The sequence below is a fragment of the Sinocyclocheilus anshuiensis genome, unplaced genomic scaffold (assembly GCF_001515605.1).
Source record: "Sinocyclocheilus anshuiensis isolate Anshui unplaced genomic scaffold, SAMN03320099.WGS_v1.1 scaffold50, whole genome shotgun sequence".
Taxonomy (NCBI): domain Eukaryota; kingdom Metazoa; phylum Chordata; class Actinopteri; order Cypriniformes; family Cyprinidae; genus Sinocyclocheilus; species Sinocyclocheilus anshuiensis.
The window spans coordinates 1,578,153-1,600,420 of NW_015542382.1; the positions used below are offsets into that span (position 1 = coordinate 1,578,153).

Here is a 22,268-nt window from a genome sequence, read left to right on the forward strand (position 1 = left end):
AATAAAGAGCTCTTAAGTAATTGCTGTATGACACATAAATCATGTAACACATATGGCAGCTTATTAAACGCCTAACCCACGCTGATGAGCGCTGCTGGCCGTGATTCATTTGAAATAGTAGGTGTGTGTTTCTCCTTGCGCAGTGTGAAACGGATGGTATTTTTAGTAATAATCCCTGTCTGGCTCTCGGGTGCACAGGCTTTGCTTTGTTAACCCTTTCATTGTTCAGGATATGTCCTGTTAGAAAACTTTTCACAATCCACATGCTGTTACATTTGATTGTTGGGTTAACAAGCTTCCATCTGCTTTCTTGTCACTTTTGCTAAATCAGTTACATTACCTTAGTTGACCTTGACATTTCAATATTTTAAACAGTTTTTATAGACTGACATGTTACTATATATATCATCTTTCTGTTCTATTTGTCTAAGCTAGCTGCAGTGTGTCTTGTTGTATACATTTGGTCTCTTGTGAAAACATCTCTAATCATTCCTGTCAGATCTATTTAAATATAGAGAGAGGTGAGAGGTCAGTTCAGGCTGGCAGCCAGTCCACGCTGAACCCAGGACACAGAGGTTAAATAGTTTAATCAAGTGCCTGCATTAGTTAGGGGTTAGAATAATGCCGGCTGAATGAGGGTCATGTGCAACAAACTTCCGTATTCTTTAAAAGAGGTCGCATTGCTTCCGGTTCAGCTCTTTTGTATGTGCTTTGTTAAATATGGAGCTATTTTTCTCAAAGATGAGCCAAGCTGATGTCCATTGCATATGCAGATTGATATGGAAAAGTTTTTTTTTTTTTTTTAAATTAAACACCATTAATAAAATTTTCGGACTTCTGAAGCATTCCAGAAATTTTGCAAACTTTCCAGGATTTTTTGGGAATATTCCAGGGATTTTTGGAAAGTTTCCGGAAATTTACCAGAAATGTTCCACCCCTTTGCAATATGAGTGCTATAGCCGCAGAGCGTCATTATTCAATATCTCTTATCTAACACTGCCAGATTCTCACAAAGATTGTGTCTGTTTATATATTTATGTATTTGTGTCCACTGTTTAATTGTGAGTACTTTTTGTCTTGTTTAATGGATAATGCTTTGGCTCAGTAATTGACCCATCAAGCCAGAATCAATTCTATTTAAAGAAGCCAGGACTCATAAAAAAGTAATGGCTTATTTTCCATTACAACGACATTAACCTCAGCTGATCTTGTTAAGGTTTGAAAGTCTGAGGTTGTTTCTCCCGAATCGCATTTATGTTTGAAAGTGACCCATCTATGTCATCAGTTCAAGCCAACCACATTTCTGAACGATCATAGACCTGCACATTTAATCAAAATCAATATAGCAAAACCACAATATTCTGTACTGAAATTAATGTACTATTGTATGTACTAAGGTACTTGAAAAAATGGTACTTCTACAAATGAACATGGAAGTACCTTTGTAATTGAGGTGCTCTGTTTTTTAGTTAAGTGTGCTTAATGATTCAGTATGATCACATTACCATCTTAAATCAACACTGTAGCACTTATGAATCAAATATTTTCATACTCATTATACTTTAACAACCAGTTTTGAATACAGTTACTATTATTCTCCAAACAGAACTGTTAGCATATGTGCCCACTCACGCGATCTAACAGATTATTGTGCGGATGATTGTGGTCAGTGCTGTTAGCGTGAGGGTTTCTGGGTAACAGTGGGAAATCCTCGGTGAGCCACGTGACTCCTGACCTTAACAAAGAATGACAGCTTGACCTCTCTCTCGATATCTCAGTCTCACACACTCTTAAGCTTATAAGAGCTGACCTGCCTAAATCCTCTTGTATTTGAGGGACAGAGAAAAAGAGTAACACATGCAGGAAAATGTGCACATGGCATCAGATAAAACGCTCACGTGTACACACTAAAACCGCCCTGAGATTAATGTACCTGAAATAAATGAGTGCTGTCAAACGATTAATCGCATCCAAAATAAAAGTTTTAGGTTAACTGATTACCTTAAAAGTGCATAGATATCGCCATCAGTTCATAATGCTGTTAACACTTTCTCAGACAAATGAATGCGATGAGACCTGTTTTCCGGTTTTGTCAGGTGACGTTCGACGTATACCCCATTGTCCTGCAATGACCCTGTTTAATAATACCAGCTGCTCTTTTCAGTGAAATAGAAGCCACACAGAACTACTTTAGATTATCTAAAAAGAACTGCTTGTCATGACCTGAGATTTTGGGCTCCTTCATTTATGTAAATAAAAGCTGTGATTGTAGCAAAAGGATTTTAAACGGTTCTGTTCTAATTAAATATGTAATTTTTTTGTGCACGACCCTATGATGTGAAAGCTCATTTTAGTTACTTATGCCATTTTAGAGATAAAAAAAAAACATTCACAGGCATATTTGTTAGCCATGATTAATTTATTGATTAATCTAACCAAAAGTGTCTGATAATATGGAAGTTACTGAGATGAAGTGAGTAATATTCAGCAGGTCATGTGACCTCAACATGGCGGCTACCATGAAGGAGAGACCCTACCTCTGATCTGTTATGGCAAAACTGTTAAACTCTTAAAAGTGTACATCATTTTATTTTATTTTATTTTATTTTTTTTAAATAATAGTAATTTCATTTGGGGAAGCATTTTTTAACAGGAGGTCTGCTAATTATTGTTTAAAATATTTTTTTTGTGAAAATACAAAACAAATACAATGTGTTAAACGCATAATTTAACTATTATTATTATTAATGTGAATAATAAAAAGAATGTACATCAATAATGATTATTAATGCCTTTGCAAATAATCATTGTAAATACATTGACATTTAGCTGCTGAAGGGGAAAACTCTTATAAAGTAAACAAAGTTACATTAATTTGTGTAAATAATAAGCCATAATTTTGCATACAAATTTTAGACCGTTTTGTTTTCGTTAACTCTTATTGATTATTGTTTTAATTGCTTTTAGGTTGCTTTCTTTGTCTTCTGTTCAGATTATTTTCTGGTCTCTCCTCCCATTTGTCACCCCACAAGGGTCATCAGACGATCTCCTCCCCTCTATTCCACCCCTTCTGCCTTCCCTTCCTCCTCCTTTCTCTCATCTGTCCTATATCTGACTTCATGCTCTGCCATTCAACGCTGTGATTGACAAACAAAGAAGAGATTATTTCCCTTAGAGAGAGATGGATGCAGAAAGACCCAGAGAAAAGGACAATGATGACTGATTGATGCAGATAAAGCTTAACTGGGAAAAGAGAACGAGTTGCGGATCACACTGAGTGATGGGTCCATGGCAGAGATGAGAGATGTCATGCTGATATGATGGCTCAGATGAAACACATTGTGTCTCATGCATCGTTAAGCACATCAAATAGTGCACACATGGACTAATGCACACATGTGCACATGCTCCATTGAGTGACCTAAAACACCGGCGCGCTCTCCTAAAACCCTGATCTCCCTAATATTTTGTGCCTTTAGTAGCTCAATGAATGTGTTCTCATTCAGAACTGTTCAAAATACTCATTTTTGAAACAAAATAAATGTATCCATGAAGCAATATTACATATGATTTATTTTCAGAAAATTGAATATGCTTTTTTTTTTTTTTATTGCTGCAATGGCAGATTTTTTTATTTGTTTGAAGCATAAAACTAATTAAATGTATTATTTTATTTCCCGAAATCATTTAGTTACCGATATTCTTCAAAATTTAATTATTTAATTATTTTTTAAGCATATTGAGCGTCTAAAAGAACATTTAATGTAATCGTTAAGAGACCAGAGTTAGTAGTTCACCCAGTTTGAATCATGATACAGGTCAGAAGAAATATAAAAATATTTCTCTTAGCTGTTCTCCTATTTTATAATTCATTAATTAACTTAATAATTCATTCATTCATCCTGAAACTTTTTTTAAATAGTATTTGATTCAGTTTTTTATTTTACAGCATAGACATTTTTGATATTGTTTTACACCGCAAGTGTCTATTAGAAAATAAGAAATAAAATGATACATTTGGTTAGTTTATGCTTCAAACAAATGAAAAATCTGCCATTGCATCAAAAAAATTTCTTATAACAAATCTTATGTAATATTGCTTCACGGATAAATTTATTTAGTTTCAAAGATGTTTTTGACACTGACGTTTTCACATGTTTACTGGAAATAATGAGACAAACCAACTGATCGAAGTTTTTTTTTTTTTTGCAGCATATGTGCACATATGATTTTGTCCTGGTGGGCTGAGGAAACTCGCCGCAGATAAAAATATTTTCTTTCTCTCTGTATTGCGTTCTCTCTTTTTCCCTGTCGCCCTCACATCAATTTTCCCCCTCTCTCCCGGCGCTGCCCCCTCGGTGCCTTGGCGATGTTGCCATAGCAACAGAATCAGATTTTGAACACTGAAGCTGCGAGATGAATATTGCACTGCAGGTCTCTCTGACAGTGTGTGTGTGGGCACTGTGTATATGTGTGCTATAGCCGCATAGAGCCGTTATTTAATATCTCTTATCTAACACTGCCAGATTCTCACAAAGATGTGTCTGTTTGTATCTTTATGTATTTGTGTCCACTTTTTAATTGAGAGTAATTTTGTCTTGGTTTATAGATACTGCCTTGGCTCAGTAATTGAGCCATCAAGCCAGAATCGATTCTATTTAAAGCAGCCAGGACTCATAAAAAGTAATGGCTTATTTTCCACAACAATGACATTTACCTGAGTTGATCTTATTAAGGTTGAAAGTCTGAGGTGGTTTGTCCCGACTCTTCACATGTATGTTTGAAAGTGACCCATATATGTCATCGGTTCAAGCCAACTGCTCTGAATGAACCCACATGGACCTGCACATTTAAACAAAAATAAATAACACAAATTCTGTACTGAAATTCATGTACCATTGTATTTATGTGATACTTTAAGATACTTAAAAATATGGTACTTCAAATAAAATAACATGGTAGTACCTTAGTAACTTTTGGTGCTTTGTTTTAGTTTTTTTAGTTAACTGTGCTTAATTATTCCGTTAGATCGCATTATCATCTTAAACCAACATTGTAGCACTTGTGAATCAAAAATTTTCATACTCATACTTTTACAACCAGTTTTGGATACAGTTACTATTATTCTCCAAACAGAACGGTTAGCATGTGCCCACTCACACAATTTAACAGATAAACACACAAGCGGACGATTGTGGTCAGTGCTGTTAACGTGAGGGTTTCTGGGTAACAGTGGGAAAGCCTCAGTGAGCCACGTGACTCCTGACCTTAACAAAGAATGACAGCTTGACCTCTCTCTCGATATCTCTCTGCTTCACACACTCTTAAGCTAGCTCTCCCGCCTAAATCGTCTTGTGTTTGAGTGACAGAGACAAAGAGTAACACATACAGGTAAATGTGCACACGGCATCAGATAAAATGCTCACGCGCACACGCTAAAACTGACTATATTTCTATTTGAATATATTTTACAATGTAATTTATTCCTTTGATGCAAAGCTGAATTTTCAGCATCGTTACTCCAGACTTCAGTGACACATGACCCTTCAGAAATCATTCTAATATGCTGATTTGCTGCTCAAGAGCAAAATATATACTGTATGTATATACTGTAATATACACATACATATATTATGTAAACAAAAACTTTTATTTTGGATGCGATTAATCGTTTGACAGCACGAAAATAAATGCTTCATTATCGCACATTAATTCCTTTGTGTTAGTTTGCCCATATAGGTATTACTGTAATAACAAATGTCCAAAAGAGTAAATGTCAGCTTCATAAAATGTTTAAATGTTTAAAAGTCAAACATTTTTTTTTTAATGTTTTTGAAATAAGTCTCTTTTGCTTTGACTATAAGCGTTCTATTTTTTTCTGATACAAGCTGGAAATGTTTGGGAAAGCGCGTGGATTAGTTTTATTGTCTTTGTAAAACTAAAAAACAACACTGTTGGTTCAACCAAGTTCTGCTCTGCTAACCTGGGCATTTTCGTGTTTTTGTACTCTTAGTGTTTCAGAATAAAGAATAAAACGCATTGCTTGTGTGAGAGTGTTGATTTACAGCCTATATAAAAGTCTGCCACATTCACATGAGCTAATTCCTGTTTTGATCACTTTCTCGCAGTGCTGGCATTGCAGTCGGTTTCTACGGAAACAGCGAAACGTGTGATGGCATGACACGACTGACATACTCTTTGCGCCATGCTAACCAAACAGTGTCAGGCATCGACAAACTGGTGAGTCATTGACGTTTTTGTTTGTTCTGAGCTGGGGACATTTTGCCTTATCCAGGTGTTAAAAACGTACTTAACTGCACTTCTGTTGTCAGTCCTAAACACCTAACTACTTTTTTTCAAGCACTTTACCACCATTGCTAGCTATTTTACAGCCCTGACTAATAGGGTCGCACGGCATACCAATACTAAAGTACTGTGGTGCCAAAAATGTACCTATGTCTCTACTGAACTCCCCACTGCTGCGGCTAGAGTTCATTGCCCTTTGCTGAACACTTTAACTCAAATAAACACTCTACTTCTGTTGCCAAATTCTCTACTGCACCTCATAGCCATCGCTAAAAACCCCAGCATATACAGGGTTATTAAATGTTAATGCATTCATAAGGTTGAGGGTTTAATTGTTTTGGTTGGCTGGCTAGGACTTAATTATGTGTATCAAAATATCCATTAGCAACTGTTAGAAAGCCTGAGAGGTCATCGAGTCCTAGTTTTTATTCAGTGAAAGCCGAAACGGAAAATAAAGTTTATCTAATAATCAATTAATGAATCAAATTTATTTAACGATCAACACTTGTTGTATGTAAGCTTGTAAATTGCACAGCATTGAAATGTCACAACAATTCCGGCCTTTCAAAAGTTTTGACTGAAACCGAAAAATAATTTTCAGCTGAATAGCAATTAAGATCAAAGTGTATTTCACTTTGACACAAACAGCTGAACGCATAGCCTTTCAAAGCATCCTCCATTTGATGGTGTCGCTTATGATAACCTACATTATGACCTGCCAGTTTGATTCAGGGGGCAGAAAAAAAGGATCTGATTTATTGAGCCTAAAATATGTGCTTGTTTATGTGTTTTAGGTATCAGAGAGCACCAGCAGTCTGAATGAAACCCTGCAGGAGGGTTTGGTGCAGCTGGAGACTGTGTACTCCAAGCATACAGACTACCTGTCCATCGTCCAGAAACTGCAGGGTCAGCTGGACGAGCTGATCAATCTGATGGTGGAGGTGCCTTTCTGGAGCAGTACGGATCTCTCTCTGGATCACCTGGCATCCCTCACTGAGCAGTATGACTGGTACAGGTAATTAAGAAGTCCAGTCTAGTCATCATGCTCTGTGATGGCTAAATTTGTTTCAGAGGTATTACCCAGATAGTACTGGTTTCTAAAATCCTCTTGGTTTTTTACAAAGAAGTAGTCTGGCATGATTTGTTTTTCACGTAAGAATGACTAAATGTCCAAAGAAGTAAATTAAGAGTTTATGGACATGCACAATAGAGTTTCTCAATAATAAAGTCCAGACTTGTTACTACTTTTGGATGGAGTTATAAAGACATTTCCAGCCATCTGGAAGAGATCATGTGTATGTGTGTTTTGTAGGTGGTTGGGTTATCTGGGTCTGCTGCTCTTTGATGTTATAATCTGCCTGCTCATTTTGGTTGGTCTCATACGCAACTCAAGAGGCATCTTGATCAGGTAAGTGCAGAAATTATTAACACATGTTTTTAGTTAATATAACACACAATAGCCACCCATGTAATCTATCACAAAATGGTTCCTAAAGAACCTTTTCTATACCTTTAAGAAACAACATATTAATATTGTTTTTCTTTTTTATTTAGTGCCAAAATTTATAGTTTTTTATTTCTATCCAAAATTACACTATTTTACTCAATATGACCCAATATATATGTATTTTTGTACTGATTTGCTATCTGTGAAACAGTTGTTATTGTTACTTAAAATGATTAAAACTTTCACTTTCATTAACTAAAATAAAGCTAAAATAAATTATAAAACGGATAGTTCCGGTCCTTGATTCTGATTGGCTGAGCCACGTTCGAAGCTGTTGTAAATTACTCTACAAAGTACAAAAATACACCTTTGTTTACGTTTGTGTGTTACTTGGCAACCACTTTGTTGCAACCACAACTGATTCTGAGGAACTACATTGTTTGGTGGAAGAATACTGTTTTTATTAATATCATTACACTTTATTTGCTCTGTTGATGCAAAACTTGAACTTACTAAAATTACAAAAGTAAACCTGAATTAAAATGAATGCTAAATGCTAAAATGAATAGAAATGCTAAAATGAATAGAAATTCAGAAACGAAAACAAAAAAAAACCTAAACAAAATTACTAAAAGTTAAAGTACAGTTAAAATGAAAATTGATATGAAAAGGCTAATTTAAAGCATTGCTAAATACTATATTAGTATATAAATTATATAAATAATACTAAAACAACAGTGTTATAAAATCAGATTTTAATAATATTTATGGGTGTTACTGAATTCGGCAGGATGGTTTGAGATGTGACATGACAATATAGGGAGAATCACAGAGAGTGAGTGACCTGGAATTAAACTCTGAACACATATCAGTAGAATTTAAGGAATGTAATTGACTTTGACTCACAACAAAGAAATATTGAAGTGTAAGAAAAATAATGAATGTCAGAATGTTGATATGCAAGATCATGTGATATTTCAGGGAACATCAAAAGGGCATCTTGTTTTCCTGGTGGATTGCAGGAGGTGCCTCAGATTAAACTGCACTACCTGAGTTTACGGTTTCAGTTTGAAAATTTCCAGGTTGGAAATCGTTGTGTGAAAATGCCTATTTTTAGCCTGTAACTATGCAAAATTGAGATTCATTCTCTGAAAGCCTTTAGAAATGGTGTGAGAGAGAGAGAGAGCACGAATCAGAGAGAGGAGTTGGCAGAGGAGAGAAGGATTCAGGCAAAACGAAATCTATTTAGTTTACTAGGGAGGGTGAAGATCTCCCCTTGATTCACTCTGACTCACTTTTTCATTCCTTCTGCTGCAATTAGACACCTCTTCTGCCGCGTGTTATGTACATGCATGTTTGTTTGTGTTTATATTAGTGTTTTAGGGCACATGTGTATCTAGAAGCACATTTGGTGAGTGGGAGGTTGTTTGAATCCCCAGAGATGTTTTCAAACTGGGTTACTCACCATGAGCCTAAACAAGTTTAAAAAGAAACCAACTAGAAAATATCCATCAACAACACAGAAACATTTCGGCTTTGCTTACAGGAATAACTAGACACTCATTCGCCTAGTCCCACCATTAAAAGACTCAAATGACAGCCATTATTGTAAAGAAGAATTCAAATAAGCACTCTAAAAAAGTGTCCGAATTTTTTCCGTTGTAAGCGCATGACAATTTTTTTTTTTTCATATTTTCTGTGGTAATGAATAATCTCTTTCTCTCCTTCAGTGTTTGTTTGCTAGGTGTGCTGACGCTGGTGATCAGCTGGGCTTCACTTGGGCTGGAGTTTTCTGTTGCTGTGGTGAGTATATTAGCAGAAACACCTTTAATTCTATTCAATTTTATGCCAATATATTTCTGTTTGGTTCTATGGCTGTCTAAAAAGAGTAGAGACAAATTATGTGGGGATTATTTTCTTCAGGAGAATATATAATAAAATAAGTATATACACTACTCTTCAAAGTGTGGGGCCTAAAAGATGTTTCTAAAAAGTCTATTATGTTCACCAAGGCTGCATTTATTTAATCAACGGTAATATTTGAAAACGGTAATATTGCCAAATATTATCACAATGTAAAATAACTGCTTTCTATTTGAATATATTTTAAAGGGGTCATATGATGCTTTTTTAAAGATCATTATTTTGTGTATTTGGTGTAACAGAATATGTTGACATGCTTTAATGTTCAAAAAACACATGACCCCTTTAAAATGTAATTTATTACCGTGATGCAAAGCTGAATTTTCAGCATCATTACTCCAGTCTTCAGTGTCACATTGTCCTTCAAAAATCATTCTAATATGCTGAATATAAATGTGAAACTTCATATTTTTGTGGAAACCGCAATGCATCATTTTCAGGATTCGGTGATTAATTAGAAAGTTCAAAAGAAAAGCATTTATTGGATCTAGAATTTTTTTTATAACAATGTGAAAGTCTTTCCTGTCACTTTTGATTAATTTAACGAGTCTTATCTGAATAATATTAATTCCTTTAAAAGCTAACTGACCCCAAACGATTGAAATTGTAGTATTTAGGTATTTAGATAACTTTTTTTATAAAGAAAAAGTGATCTCAGTCACTTAAATGTGTTGGTTTTTAGGCCTGTATTTGAGGGTTTGTGTTGTGTGTGTGATCCATGCTTCATGTGTTGTTCTCTTCCTTAGACTGCCAGTGATTTTTGTGTTGCCCCTGACTCTTACATCACCAAAGTGACACGTGAGAATGCCGTTATCAACCAAGGTATGTGTCCCTAAGTCAAGTTGAGTTTGTTTGTCTTTCACACGGTTTATGCAGGGTTCACTGGGCATTTAGATGCTTGTGACAAGGCTCAGTTCACAAAAAAAAACCTCACAACGGCATAGACAATTATATACAGACAGAAACAGATACATTCGTTATGTTAACAAAAGTAGTAGAAGTACAGATTACATATTAAAGAAAGTACTATATGCATTTGTTTCTTATTTGCATTTTATTTATTTATTTTTATATATACTGATAATTCAATGCATTGTCAAAGACTTGAACTCAATACTCCCCACTGAAAATGTGTATGCTCACAATCGCTCTCATTCATTCACTTGAAATATCCTGGAGCATTGCTGTGCAGAGGAGGCTTTCTTAAAGGGTGTTTATGTACAAAGCAGGTTTTGTATCTTGCTCTCAGACCTTGGCTTTCCTGAACAGACATGAATGTCATTGCTAATTAGTTCCCACAGGGGATACAATTCATGATCCTCTCAGTCCCTACACAACACATTCTCAATGAACACTCATTCACACTTGCATACACTTATGCTTCACTGCTGGAAGCATTCACATTTCTCTTTGTTTGTCTTTGTTGAAGGCAATGGGAGGTGTGTCTGCAGACCAATAAATCTTGTCAATAATCTTACATCTGTGTATTTACTTCCTCCTGCATATTCATTTTGCTGACACACAAAACGCTTCTGTTCAAAAGTTTGGGGTCAGTAAGGTTTTTAGAATAAGAAATGAATACTGAATATCTGAAGTGACAGTAAAGATGTTTATAAAGCATTTTTAAATTACTTTTTGTCTGTTCATCAAAGATTCAAAATTCAGCTTTTTCAGAAAATTCAGTTTTGTCATGACAGGAATAAATTGTTTTAAAACATATATTAAAATACAAAGCAGTTATTTTAATTTGCAATTATATTTTAAAGTATTACTGTATTTCTTGTTGAGTAAAAGATATCATTTCAAACACAACAAAATATCTTACAGACTCCAAACCTTTTGAATGGTTATGTATGGTAATATATGATATCATGTAATAGTAGCAAATGATAAATACACAAAATTACTAAAATAAAATTAGTTTACACAATATTTATTGAAATTCACTCAAACATATCTTAAAGCTAAAATTATGCCATATTTGCCGGTTCATAGGTTTCTTACAGTTACGTTTTATTATATTTTTTTCTATTTTTATCTTATCCATCTGCACCCACTATAAGTGTGATGATTTAGATTGTGAGGTTAATTAATCATTAAACCTCTGCTTCTCTCATTCTCTTTCTCTTGTCTGTTTTTCAAGCACATGAACACATAGTAATAGGGTTCGGATTCATGCAGCACCTTTACAGTCATCTCTCTCTCACATACACTCATACTCACACATACACACAGAAAAGACCCTTGATATCCTAACAAATGAAGCTAGTTGGCATTGTCAGTAATCTCAGCCAGCTGGGTTAGTAAATAATGAACTAGCGGGTCACAGTGACTCAAGAGAGGCAGATGCATGCAGTGCTTCCAACAGATTTACTGCCAAGTTTTGTTAGTTTGCATCGGCTGTTTTCTTTGCAGCGTGATTTCAACATTATTTCAATATCTGATCAAGAATATCTGTGTATTGATCGACGCAAGACGAGGGTAGTGTTTGGGAAACCTATCATTATGTGATGTCTCACATTTGAGGACTAAAAAAATTAACATATTTATTGTAATTCATGTGTATTGGTTATTATCTGTGTTAGATATCATGCAGTATTATCTGAGGTGCAGCATGGGACAGACCAACCCATTTCAGCAGGTACATAATTACTCTTCCTCTGTTCTCTTTCTCATTGTCTCTCTTGTTCTCTTTCATGAATTATAAATCGGTCCTCTGATTTGCAGAAACTCTCCGGAAGCCATAAAGCTCTTGTGGAGATGCAGGATGATGTTTCCGAGCTCTTGCGCTCAGCTATTCGAGAATTCCCCAAGACTAAGGTGTGAGATTGCGGATGTACTCAGTTCTGTACGAGAAACTCAGTACTCAGTACATGTTCTGTGCTCGGTATATGGATGTTTATTTGTTTATGTTCTTTGTCTCTCTATGGGTTGGTTATCAGAGTAACCTGGAGGAGATGCAGGCGGTGCTAAACTCCACTGAAGTCAGTCTCCACCACCTCACTGCCCTGGTCGACTGTCGGGGCCTGCACATGGTGCGCGTGTTAATATGAAAAATATACACTTTTTTTTAGATGACTTCACTTTCAATGCCTTTAAACTGACAAGTAAATTCTGTGTAATGACAAAATGATGCATTAAACTTTTAAAGCTGCTACATAAAATAAATGCATTATTATTATTGTTATTATTATTATTAAAAGCCATGTTAAAATATGATCCACCTTAGCCCTGATATCTGTGTTTTACAAAAACTTGATTAGAATTGTTCAGTGTGGTGGAAATCACACCACAAATTTGGGACAATCAGTTTCGCACTATGAGTATTAAAATTAATTTTTATATGTTTAAAATTGAAAGTCTTTGGGATAAGTGTAAAACAATAAAATCCATATGCACTTGAAAAATAGCAAAACAAAAAAAAAGATGGTGAAACGCATAGTAAAATGTATTCAAGACATACACTACTGTCAGTGTTGGGCAGTAACTAGTTAATAATATTACTTTGTGCAGTAATTAGTAGTGTAACTAATTACTAATAAGATTTCAGTAATAATATTAAAGTTACCATCCATAAAATAGCTAGTTACTTAGTTACTTTTGATGCCTCGACCCCTACTGATTTGAAGTCCAACAATCCAATAATTCCTTGATTTATTTTTATAATTTTCATGACTCATGAAGTCACCAGTGCAGCAGGCTAGCTTGGAATATGGAAAAACTTACATTCAGCGGATGAAAATGTTGCCATTACATTGATTTTGTGAGAAGAAAAGACGATCTGAACACCTATGTATAAGTTGTGGCATTATGGAAGTGGTGGCATTGCTTTACTCTGGCATTACATGGCTTGCCCACCCACATCCCTCTGATCCCGATTAATTGTATTACTATAATTAAAAATCTTTTGGAAAACAAAACATTTTTTACGAACTTCTGCTATTTCTTTTGATAAAATACATCATGAAATATAATCATATATATGGGTAACAGAGAAAGTATAGCTACAATTAGCTTCAAGCTACACATGACAATTAATGAGTGTTTGTAATAACTTCTGACTGCGATCCAATGTGGATTTTGGTCAAATGATGAGGCAGAAATATATTGCTAGTAACATTTCAGAAGAATTTTTGGGTAAGATATGCAATTACAATTTCTGTGGGGTGTGAAGGAAAAGTAATGTAACTAGTAGTGTAGTGTAACTAATTACTGTTGCCAGAAAGTAATAAGTAAAGTAATAATAATACTTTTGAAAGGCATAACTAGTAACAAGTAATAAATTAAATTTTTTTGAGTAACAAGCTCAACACTGACTACCGTTAAAAAGTATGGGGTAAGTACGATTGTGGAATTTATTTATTTATTTGAGAAATTACATTTTTCTCAGCAAGTACACATTAAATTGTTTAGTAATGACAGTAAAGAACTTTTTAATGTTACAAAATGTTTATATTTCAAATAAATGCTGTTCTTTTGAATTTTCAATTCATCAAAGAATCTTGAAACAAAGGTATCAAAGATTATTTTTAAAGAATAATAAAGTTGAATTTATATCAAATAAAGTTGAATCAATTGTAATAATATTTCACAATATTTCTGTATTTTTATCAAATAAACACAGCCTTAGTGAGCTCAAGAGATTTCTTTCAAAACCATTTAAAATCTTACTGACCCCAAACTTTTGTATTACAAAAAGGGGCATAAAAGTTGAAGGAACACATATATTACTTCCCATGATTATGCTTGTACTACCTGTGCAAATTTAGTTATGCCACTTCCTTTAGAGTGTTGAAAGACTTCCAAAGCAAGACTTTTCATATTACTGTTCATCATTTTTTTTTTCTTTCTCACAGGACTATGTGCAGGCTCTGACCGGACTGTGTTACGATGGAGTGGAGGGGCTTATTTATCTGGTCCTTTTCTCATTCGTCACTGCGCTAATGTTTAGCTCCATCGTTTGCAGTGTGCCTCACACTTGGCAGAGCAAGAGGTGAGAGGGCAAGGGTCAAAATGCTCCAAAAAACGGGGGATGGGCTGAGGAGGGCAAGGTATATTAAATGCAGCTCAAGTAGACAGGCAAGGACTTCAGTTCATGGACAGAGAATTGACTGCCAGTCACGTGTTTGTTTAATGCTTTTATTTTCACATCTGCTCCTTCTGTTTTCACATAGTAATCATCTTCTCATGACTGTGTGTGGCTTCTGTCGTCTTGTCGTTCATTCCTCTTTGTGTCATAGATTTGGAAAACCCACTGCCCTGTAGTATGTGTGAGAGACACACTTGTTTTGTAGTGCTCTATGGGTAATCTAAATATAGCTTACGTATAAAAGCAAAATAGTAGTACATATTGAGAGGAGTATTTTGGCAATGGAGGTATTTGTTATTTGACTCTCAGTATAGCATCTGTCTGCAATAACGCTTGTGCAAAGGGAAAGAACAAAGAGACCCTATTCTAAATTCTGTGCTAAGGCAGACTGACATTTCTATGGAAGATGCTGCCTCCCTTTGGACTATCTTGAAACTGCAAGAAAGGCTTATGTGCATTTGTGAAGAGTATAATGATTATTGAAACATGTTGGTGATGTGATTACACACTGGGCAAGCTGGTCCGGAAAAGGTCTGTTAAGAGTTACACATATGAAAGATATCTTGATCAAAGTGGCATCCAAATCTACACTTTCACAGATCCACTATTTCTTTTTTTATTCCCTTCTTAAATGCGTCCCCCCTCCTTTTTTACGTTTCAAATTCGATTCATAGTGGTTGTTTGTTGATTTAATGCATGACTCAAATCACTGAGAGAACGTTCAGTGGTTGCTGAGGACAATCCATTGGACATGCAAAGGAAATCCACAGTAGTTTTTGTGAGATTCTTAGTTTACTTTGTTTCTGACTAGCATCCATGGCTGTAGGATTGTTTTTACTTTTAATTTTATTTATTACATTTTTTTTTCACTGAATATGCACATTTATTGACGCAAATACATAATAAATGAAATGGAGATGCTGCCCCATTCCAAATTGACCACAAGACAATTTTTTTGGTTGTTGTTTTAGCATCCTGACTGCCAATTTTACGCTTATTCTAAAAATGCCCAGATGACTTAGTTTGGAATATGAGTAATGAGCTTGGTTTTTGTTGTTCTGCCATTAGAAGTCATTAATATGAAAATTGGCTTTTGAAATCAAGAGTTAAGGACAACAAGAGCTTGATGTACATTAGATTTCACAGTAAACATCGTGGAGAGCTCAAATCAATAGGGATTTTAAATTAATTCTTTTAATTTAATATTTATTTTCATATGAATATTTTATCAAATATAATATACACTATCATTCATATTTGATTTAAAAAATAGCAAAAAATTTAAAATTATTAAGATTTAAAATAACTATTTTCTATTTAAACATATTTTACTCCTGTGATGGCAAAGCTGAATTTTCAGCAGCCATTACTCCAGTCTTCAGTGTCATACTGAATGAATGAGAAAGTTCAAATGATTTATTTGAAATAGAAATATTTTGTAACATTATAAATGTCTTTACTGCCACTTTTGATCAATTTAATGTGTTTTTGCTGAATAAAAGTATTAATTTCTTTCAAAGAATAAATGTTAATCATCCTGGACTTTAACTGGTAGTGTATTTATGATATTTTTATTTCAATTTCAATCATTTAAAAAAAAAATGTTTATAGTCATTAATAAAATATTATGCAGTATAAAAATATTATGCATGTCCAAAAGAACACATTTTTGGCTAAAACGTATTGAAAGACTTTTATTTGTTCTACTCAATGTAAATGTGGAGTTTGAGGATTTGAGAGAAAATTTGATCTGAATGCATGTATTTCATATAAAGCATGCAATGATTCTAGCTTGAGTAAGATTTTTTTTTCTTCTATAATATATTTTTTACAGTATATACAGTCATGAACATTCACTTTGAAAAGGATGACAAAGATAAATCTGGGAAAAACAAATGCATGAAACTATTATCCATCAGTATGCTTTAGAGTCATTTTAGGACTGGCGTGAAAAATGGTTTTAAAGAGATCTTCACTAAGTCCAGTGAGAGGAGAGACCTTTTCCCTCCCCTCTGACCCAGGGGCACGTGTTTCACCTGTGCTAATTTGTCCGAAGGTCTGAGGAGGAGGATGGCGATGAGACTTCGGCCACACTCGGCCCGCGAGCGCCGCATGATAACCTGTACCGCGTACACATGCCTAGCCTGTACAGCTGTGGCAGCAGCACCTACGGCAGCGAGGCTAGTCTCCCTGCTGCGGCACACACTGTCAGCAATGCACCAGTCACTGAGTACATGTGAGTGTAGCCACGCTAACCTCATCCTAATGCATGGGCTGGATTTGAAGGACCATGTCGGTATTACAGGTCCTGTAGCATAGGCTCGCTAGCCTAGATTACTGCATGGGCTTTGCTCGATTTACTATAGGCATCAGATCAGTTGCTAATACTGCATATGTTTTACTTCTTGATTATAGTTATTATATATAGAGCCCCTGAACGGCGTGTAGAAACAAATATAATATGGCATGGGAATTATAAGTAGATAATTCAGCTTGTGCAATGAGTTTTACTATATGATAGGTAATGTTTTACGCAACCCATCTACCATGATCTACATACAGTGGTGTGAAAAAGTGTTGGCCCCCTTCCTGATTTCTTATTTTTTTTGCATGTTTGTCACACTTTAATATTTCAGATCAAACAAATTTAAATATTAGTCAAAGATAACACATCAGGAAGGGGGCCAACACTTTTTCACACCACTGTATATAGTGCATAGTGGTATCACTCAGTGGCTTTGCGTATTACTCCTACCCTGCAGTTCAAAGCTTTCTGTCAGATTTGTAAAGTTTAGTGCATCGCGGTGTGGAAATCCCTCCCTTGAAGAGGGAGTCAGAGTAACTGGTATCTCGTTTGTGACGCAGGAGCCAGAATGCTAACTTTCAGACCCCTCGGTGCGAGAACACGCCACTCATTGGCAGAGAATCCCCCCCGCCGTCAGTAAGTGCACAAGCACATTTACACAAACACACATGTTTGTAGGTGTACAGTCGTTATTTAGCGTAGTGTCACACATTCAGTTACTCTTTTAGCAAAAGGAATGGATCTTCTTGAAACCCTGCCCCATGCTTGACATAATTGATTTATAGTTCTTTAGATAATCCAGAAAACAGGATGTTAGTGTGATAGTATTTATCCTTGTCTCTTACTGATGAGTATGCAATTACCAGCTTTGGCAACTGTAAAACTTCACTTTTAGTGTAGTTTTATCATATTGATGAACATTGTCAAATCAAACACACACACACACACACACACACACACACACATAAAGAGTCTTGAAGGTCATTTTGGCAGCCTGTATGCGACACTAATTATAAGTCCTCACAAACAACATGGTAAAATAGATCCAGCCAAATTTGTCATCATTTGCTTATTTTTTTCCCCTTGTAACATGAAATAAAAGGTTCTCTTTTCCATACAAGAAATGTTAATGCCAATGGGAAGGACGTGGTCCAAACATGACAAAAAGGCACCCTAAAAGCTGTTTATACAACAAGTGAAGCCTAGCGATAGCTTTATGTGAGGAAGATAGGTACATGAAATTTTAAGATATCATTTCACTTTAATTTACTCTGTATCTTCAATACAATATATTTTCAATACCATGGGGTATTATTACAAACATGAATGTGCAATTCTATAATTATCTGTCCACAAAAATGTTGGAAATCTTGGAAATATGAAAATAATTGGCAACATATTGCAATTCCAAATGCACGTTAAATTCACACAACTTGCAAAGATGGAGTTTGCTGCATTTATTGTGAACGGAGCCACTCTGAGATTGTAAAAATGCTGGATCATGAGCCGCTAGCGTGTAAAAATAGTGATGCGCTTCACTCTGAAACATACAGTGCAACAGACTATATACTTAATTAATTAAAATACACTGTCACCTTGATGTCAGAGTAAGGAGAAAGCGCAGTTGGTACCAGTGGACTGGTGCTGTGGAAAATGAGCATTGAAACCCTTTTAAATGTTCAGAATCTACATGAATCAAAAACTGATACGTCCATTAGTAGTTAAATATAAAAGGAAGATTTTCTGCAAATAACAACTTAAATTTCGGTCTCTTCTCTCAAAGCTATTGTACACCTTCATAAGATTTGTAATATAGTGCATTGTTAGTGTAGACTACTTTTAGGGTATATTTATAGCCTTTGTTTGTCATTTTTTTGGTGCTTAACAGCGTTCATTTCCATTCATATGCATTGTATGAAAAAGGGCTGCATGAATATTTTGCTAAATTTCACCTTTTGTGTTCTATAGAAGATCATTTGTATGGATTTGGAGTAAATGGTGGTAGAGTATGCATTTTGGGTAAACTATTTCTTTAAAATGTATTCTGATATGTCGTTTATTTCTCCTCTTATTTTTAAGTCAAGGCCCCTCACTGAGTGGAAGTGGGTTTCGCAATGCTACAGAATCCTGGAGTTTGCATGATTGCATGTACAGTCAATGACAAGACCAGAGAATGCTTTTCCTGGTTCATGCGCTGTGAATAAGGGAGCACGGTACTTTTTTTTTGAAGGGGCAGGGCAGCTCTTTTAATTAGACTTGGCATGCGAGGGCATCTTTCATTCTCCCACTAGTTTGAGTTCAGTAAACGAGAACACTCAGGCCTCTTCTAAGCGCCGCTCTCACTCCACCTTACTTTCTAGGTGTTTTTTCCTTTTGATTTAGTGTTTACGGGCCCTGGACGTGACGCATGCGTATTCAAACTCCAGACTGGAGAGACCACCCAAGAAACCGTGTTTCTTTGAAAGGATGTAATCTGATTCTCAATAATGTCATGGTCCAGGATGCTGCTTTTTGGTGCCTGTTCTTGCTGGAATTGGAAGTGCCGATATATTATGGAATAGTCTCTCCTTCTCTGGATTTTATGATTCAAAATATGCATGAATTTTGTCTCTTTCTCACCCAACTGAAAAACATCCCTCATGCATGTGTTTGGTAAAGTGTCTCACATTATAACCCCACCCCTAAACAGCTGTTAATATTATCCCACATATAGCTGCATTATCTATATGTGCCATTCTCATCTACTGTTCTTTTTTTTCCAATTTGTCACGGTCTTAACTTTTCTTCCTTTCTTTCATTTCCACATTAATTGCACTCTTTTTAACCGAACTTGCAAATAAAAGCCGATCGTGAGGAGAAAAGTATCTTATAATGATAATATGCTTCATCACAGTAACTCTTGGCTTTAAAAAAACCATCAGGCTGTCCAAATGACTGTCAGTTTGTCTGTTACGCATGCGAATGAGTTAGTGAGAACGACAGAATGAGGTTCATATTTATATGTGCTTCATGTTTGTAAGAGCTACAGCTATACTCTGTCCTAATGCCATTTAGACGCTGTAACCTTTCCTCACTTTGACTAAATAATCGTGCCACATTAGGAAAAAACGTTTTATATCGTATTGTGAAAATAACTCTTCAGAATGATGTGATGGTGTCTTCCTTCCCCTTTTCCTTGTTTTCTCACCCTGTTTTGCAGTACACCTCAAGCATGAGGGCCAAATATCTAGCAACCAGCCGCCCAGACCAATCCAGGCCATCAGAATCCCAGAACGGTCTGGAGCCCAACATGCGACCAGACCTAACCAGCCGTTCAGCTCCAAACAGCCGACCAAATTCAGCTATCCACCGACCCCACTCTGCCATCCATTAACTATCCTCAAATGCGTAACCAATAGTCATCTACCTGTCAGGTTCACCAGTACGAAGTTTGTCTCCACATCGATGTTCAGCCCAGTGAAGAAATTCACCCCAACATCTTTATTTGATTGGAATCAGTTATCCATGCTTACCTACTCTGGCTTCTTAAAGACTCCATTCTGCCAAATTTTATTCAAACTGCCATTTTTTTACTCCCCTAATCATCACAGCAACTACACTGCCCTCTTCTGGAGGACTCCTCTCAGTCGTCAGCACAGTAGCTCCCATACTACCCTTACAGAGATTCTCTCAGGGCAGCCATATTGGCAAGGACTGCAGGACCACATTATCACAGGATAATGGTTTATACCACTCATTTTTAAATCTCTTGCCTTGCTGTGCAAGAAATGTCACTATGATATTTGATTTTATGATGGAGTTCTATTTTTAAGCTTTTTGCGAGATTACATATAGTTTAACGAGGTTTTAAAGATGCAGCTTTTGCGCTTTCTCTGCAGTTCCTGACAATATGGCAGCATTCTACTACTACAGCCACAATCCAAGGTATTCATCATTGCCATTTGATGTTAACAGAGATGTTTACTCGTTTACAAATGTTCACGAGTTAACTGAATCACATACTTGTGACTCTGTGGTTAAACAAATGTTCCTGTCATGAAAGGCCACTCTTTGTATTTACAGTACAGTGTAATCTATGGTGTACCACAGTGTGAATTGACAGCCATCAAGCCTTTGAGCCATTATGCACATTCAGTATCTTATTCTAGAAGGGAAACAGTTGCACAGCACACTATCGGTGTGTTTGTGTGCGTGGCGTGTTTGCCTTGTGCATTAGTGAGTGTGTTTTAAAACGGCACTACTCGCGAGCTTTGCTCTTTGTAAATAGTAAGTGTTTTTGTACTTTAAAAAACGTCTAAATGATCAACACTACAAACTCAGTGCACTAATCTTCTGTGTAACAGTGCAGTGCAACATTTGCCATGGCTTAGAGCTGCAGTGAAGAATACCTGTAAGAAAAAAATTGTCATTGAACTCTGTGATGAAATAATAGTAAATGTTTTGTTGACATATCACTTGAATTTGTGAATACACTTGTGGGTGCTCGTGTGTATGTGCACACTTTAAATGTGAATATTTCTAATGGAGGAAAATTTGCTTAAGAGTGAAAAAGGTGAAGAAGGGATACCTGGACAAAAAGAGAAATGCCTCCCCACTGCCCCACATGTAAATCTTTTTTTCTGCTTGTCATCCAGGCTTCACGCTATTTAGCAGGAGATTTTTGTTTTGTTTTGTAGTGAATTGGAATCGATTTTCACCACGGTCAGCCTTTTCCTTATTTCTGTTTAACATTAATGGGGAACACTTCTCTGTAGTGTTGATGGATCTGCAGTATGGACACTGGACTTGTGCCACTAACAGGACTTTTGTTGTTTCGCCAACTTTCCGCGGGAGAAAGGTAAAAAAAACGAATTGTGAAGAAGGAAAAAAGCAACGGGGACAATGAAACTAAGGAAATTTCCTCCTTGTCATGCAGTCACTAAGTAAGACTTGTGTGGATGTAGTGTAAGATAACCTAGCTGTCTTTACTAAGTGCAGTATTGTTGGTTTCATTTACTTGCATCCAGTGTCATAAGGCTGACATAACAGTGTTAGACGTTGTCATGGCACCAGTCAACCGCTAATGTTATCATGCATAAGATGTGGTATCTAATGCCACTTTCAAAACATCGCACCTTGATTCTTGAACATGGGTGTTCATTTGATTTTAATAAATATCATTAATTACATTAGCAGGTAGAAATGTCGTTTTAAACTGG

The 22,268-nt window shown here is 35.8% G+C and overlaps 1 protein-coding gene across 2 annotated transcripts in view; it reads left to right on the top strand.

Annotated features, from left to right (window-relative positions):
* ttyh3b (tweety family member 3b) overlaps positions 1–21,909 on the top strand; it is a 45,472-nt gene extending 23,563 nt beyond the window's left edge. For both annotated transcript variants that reach the window (XM_016491771.1, XM_016491770.1), the window contains 12 exons: positions 6,129–6,240; positions 7,101–7,321; positions 7,619–7,714; positions 9,484–9,556; positions 10,423–10,498; positions 12,262–12,317; positions 12,404–12,496; positions 12,619–12,711; positions 14,533–14,669; positions 16,822–17,001; positions 17,631–17,706; positions 20,270–21,909. In XM_016491771.1, coding sequence (XP_016347257.1) covers positions 6,129–6,240; positions 7,101–7,321; positions 7,619–7,714; positions 9,484–9,556; positions 10,423–10,498; positions 12,262–12,317; positions 12,404–12,496; positions 12,619–12,711; positions 14,533–14,669; positions 16,822–17,001; positions 17,631–17,706; positions 20,270–20,443 — 1,387 coding nt within the window. In that variant the 3' untranslated portion in view covers positions 20,444–21,909. The remainder of the gene's footprint in view (positions 1–6,128; positions 6,241–7,100; positions 7,322–7,618; positions 7,715–9,483; positions 9,557–10,422; positions 10,499–12,261; positions 12,318–12,403; positions 12,497–12,618; positions 12,712–14,532; positions 14,670–16,821; positions 17,002–17,630; positions 17,707–20,269) is intronic.
* The last annotated feature ends 359 nt before the right edge of the window (positions 21,910–22,268 follow it).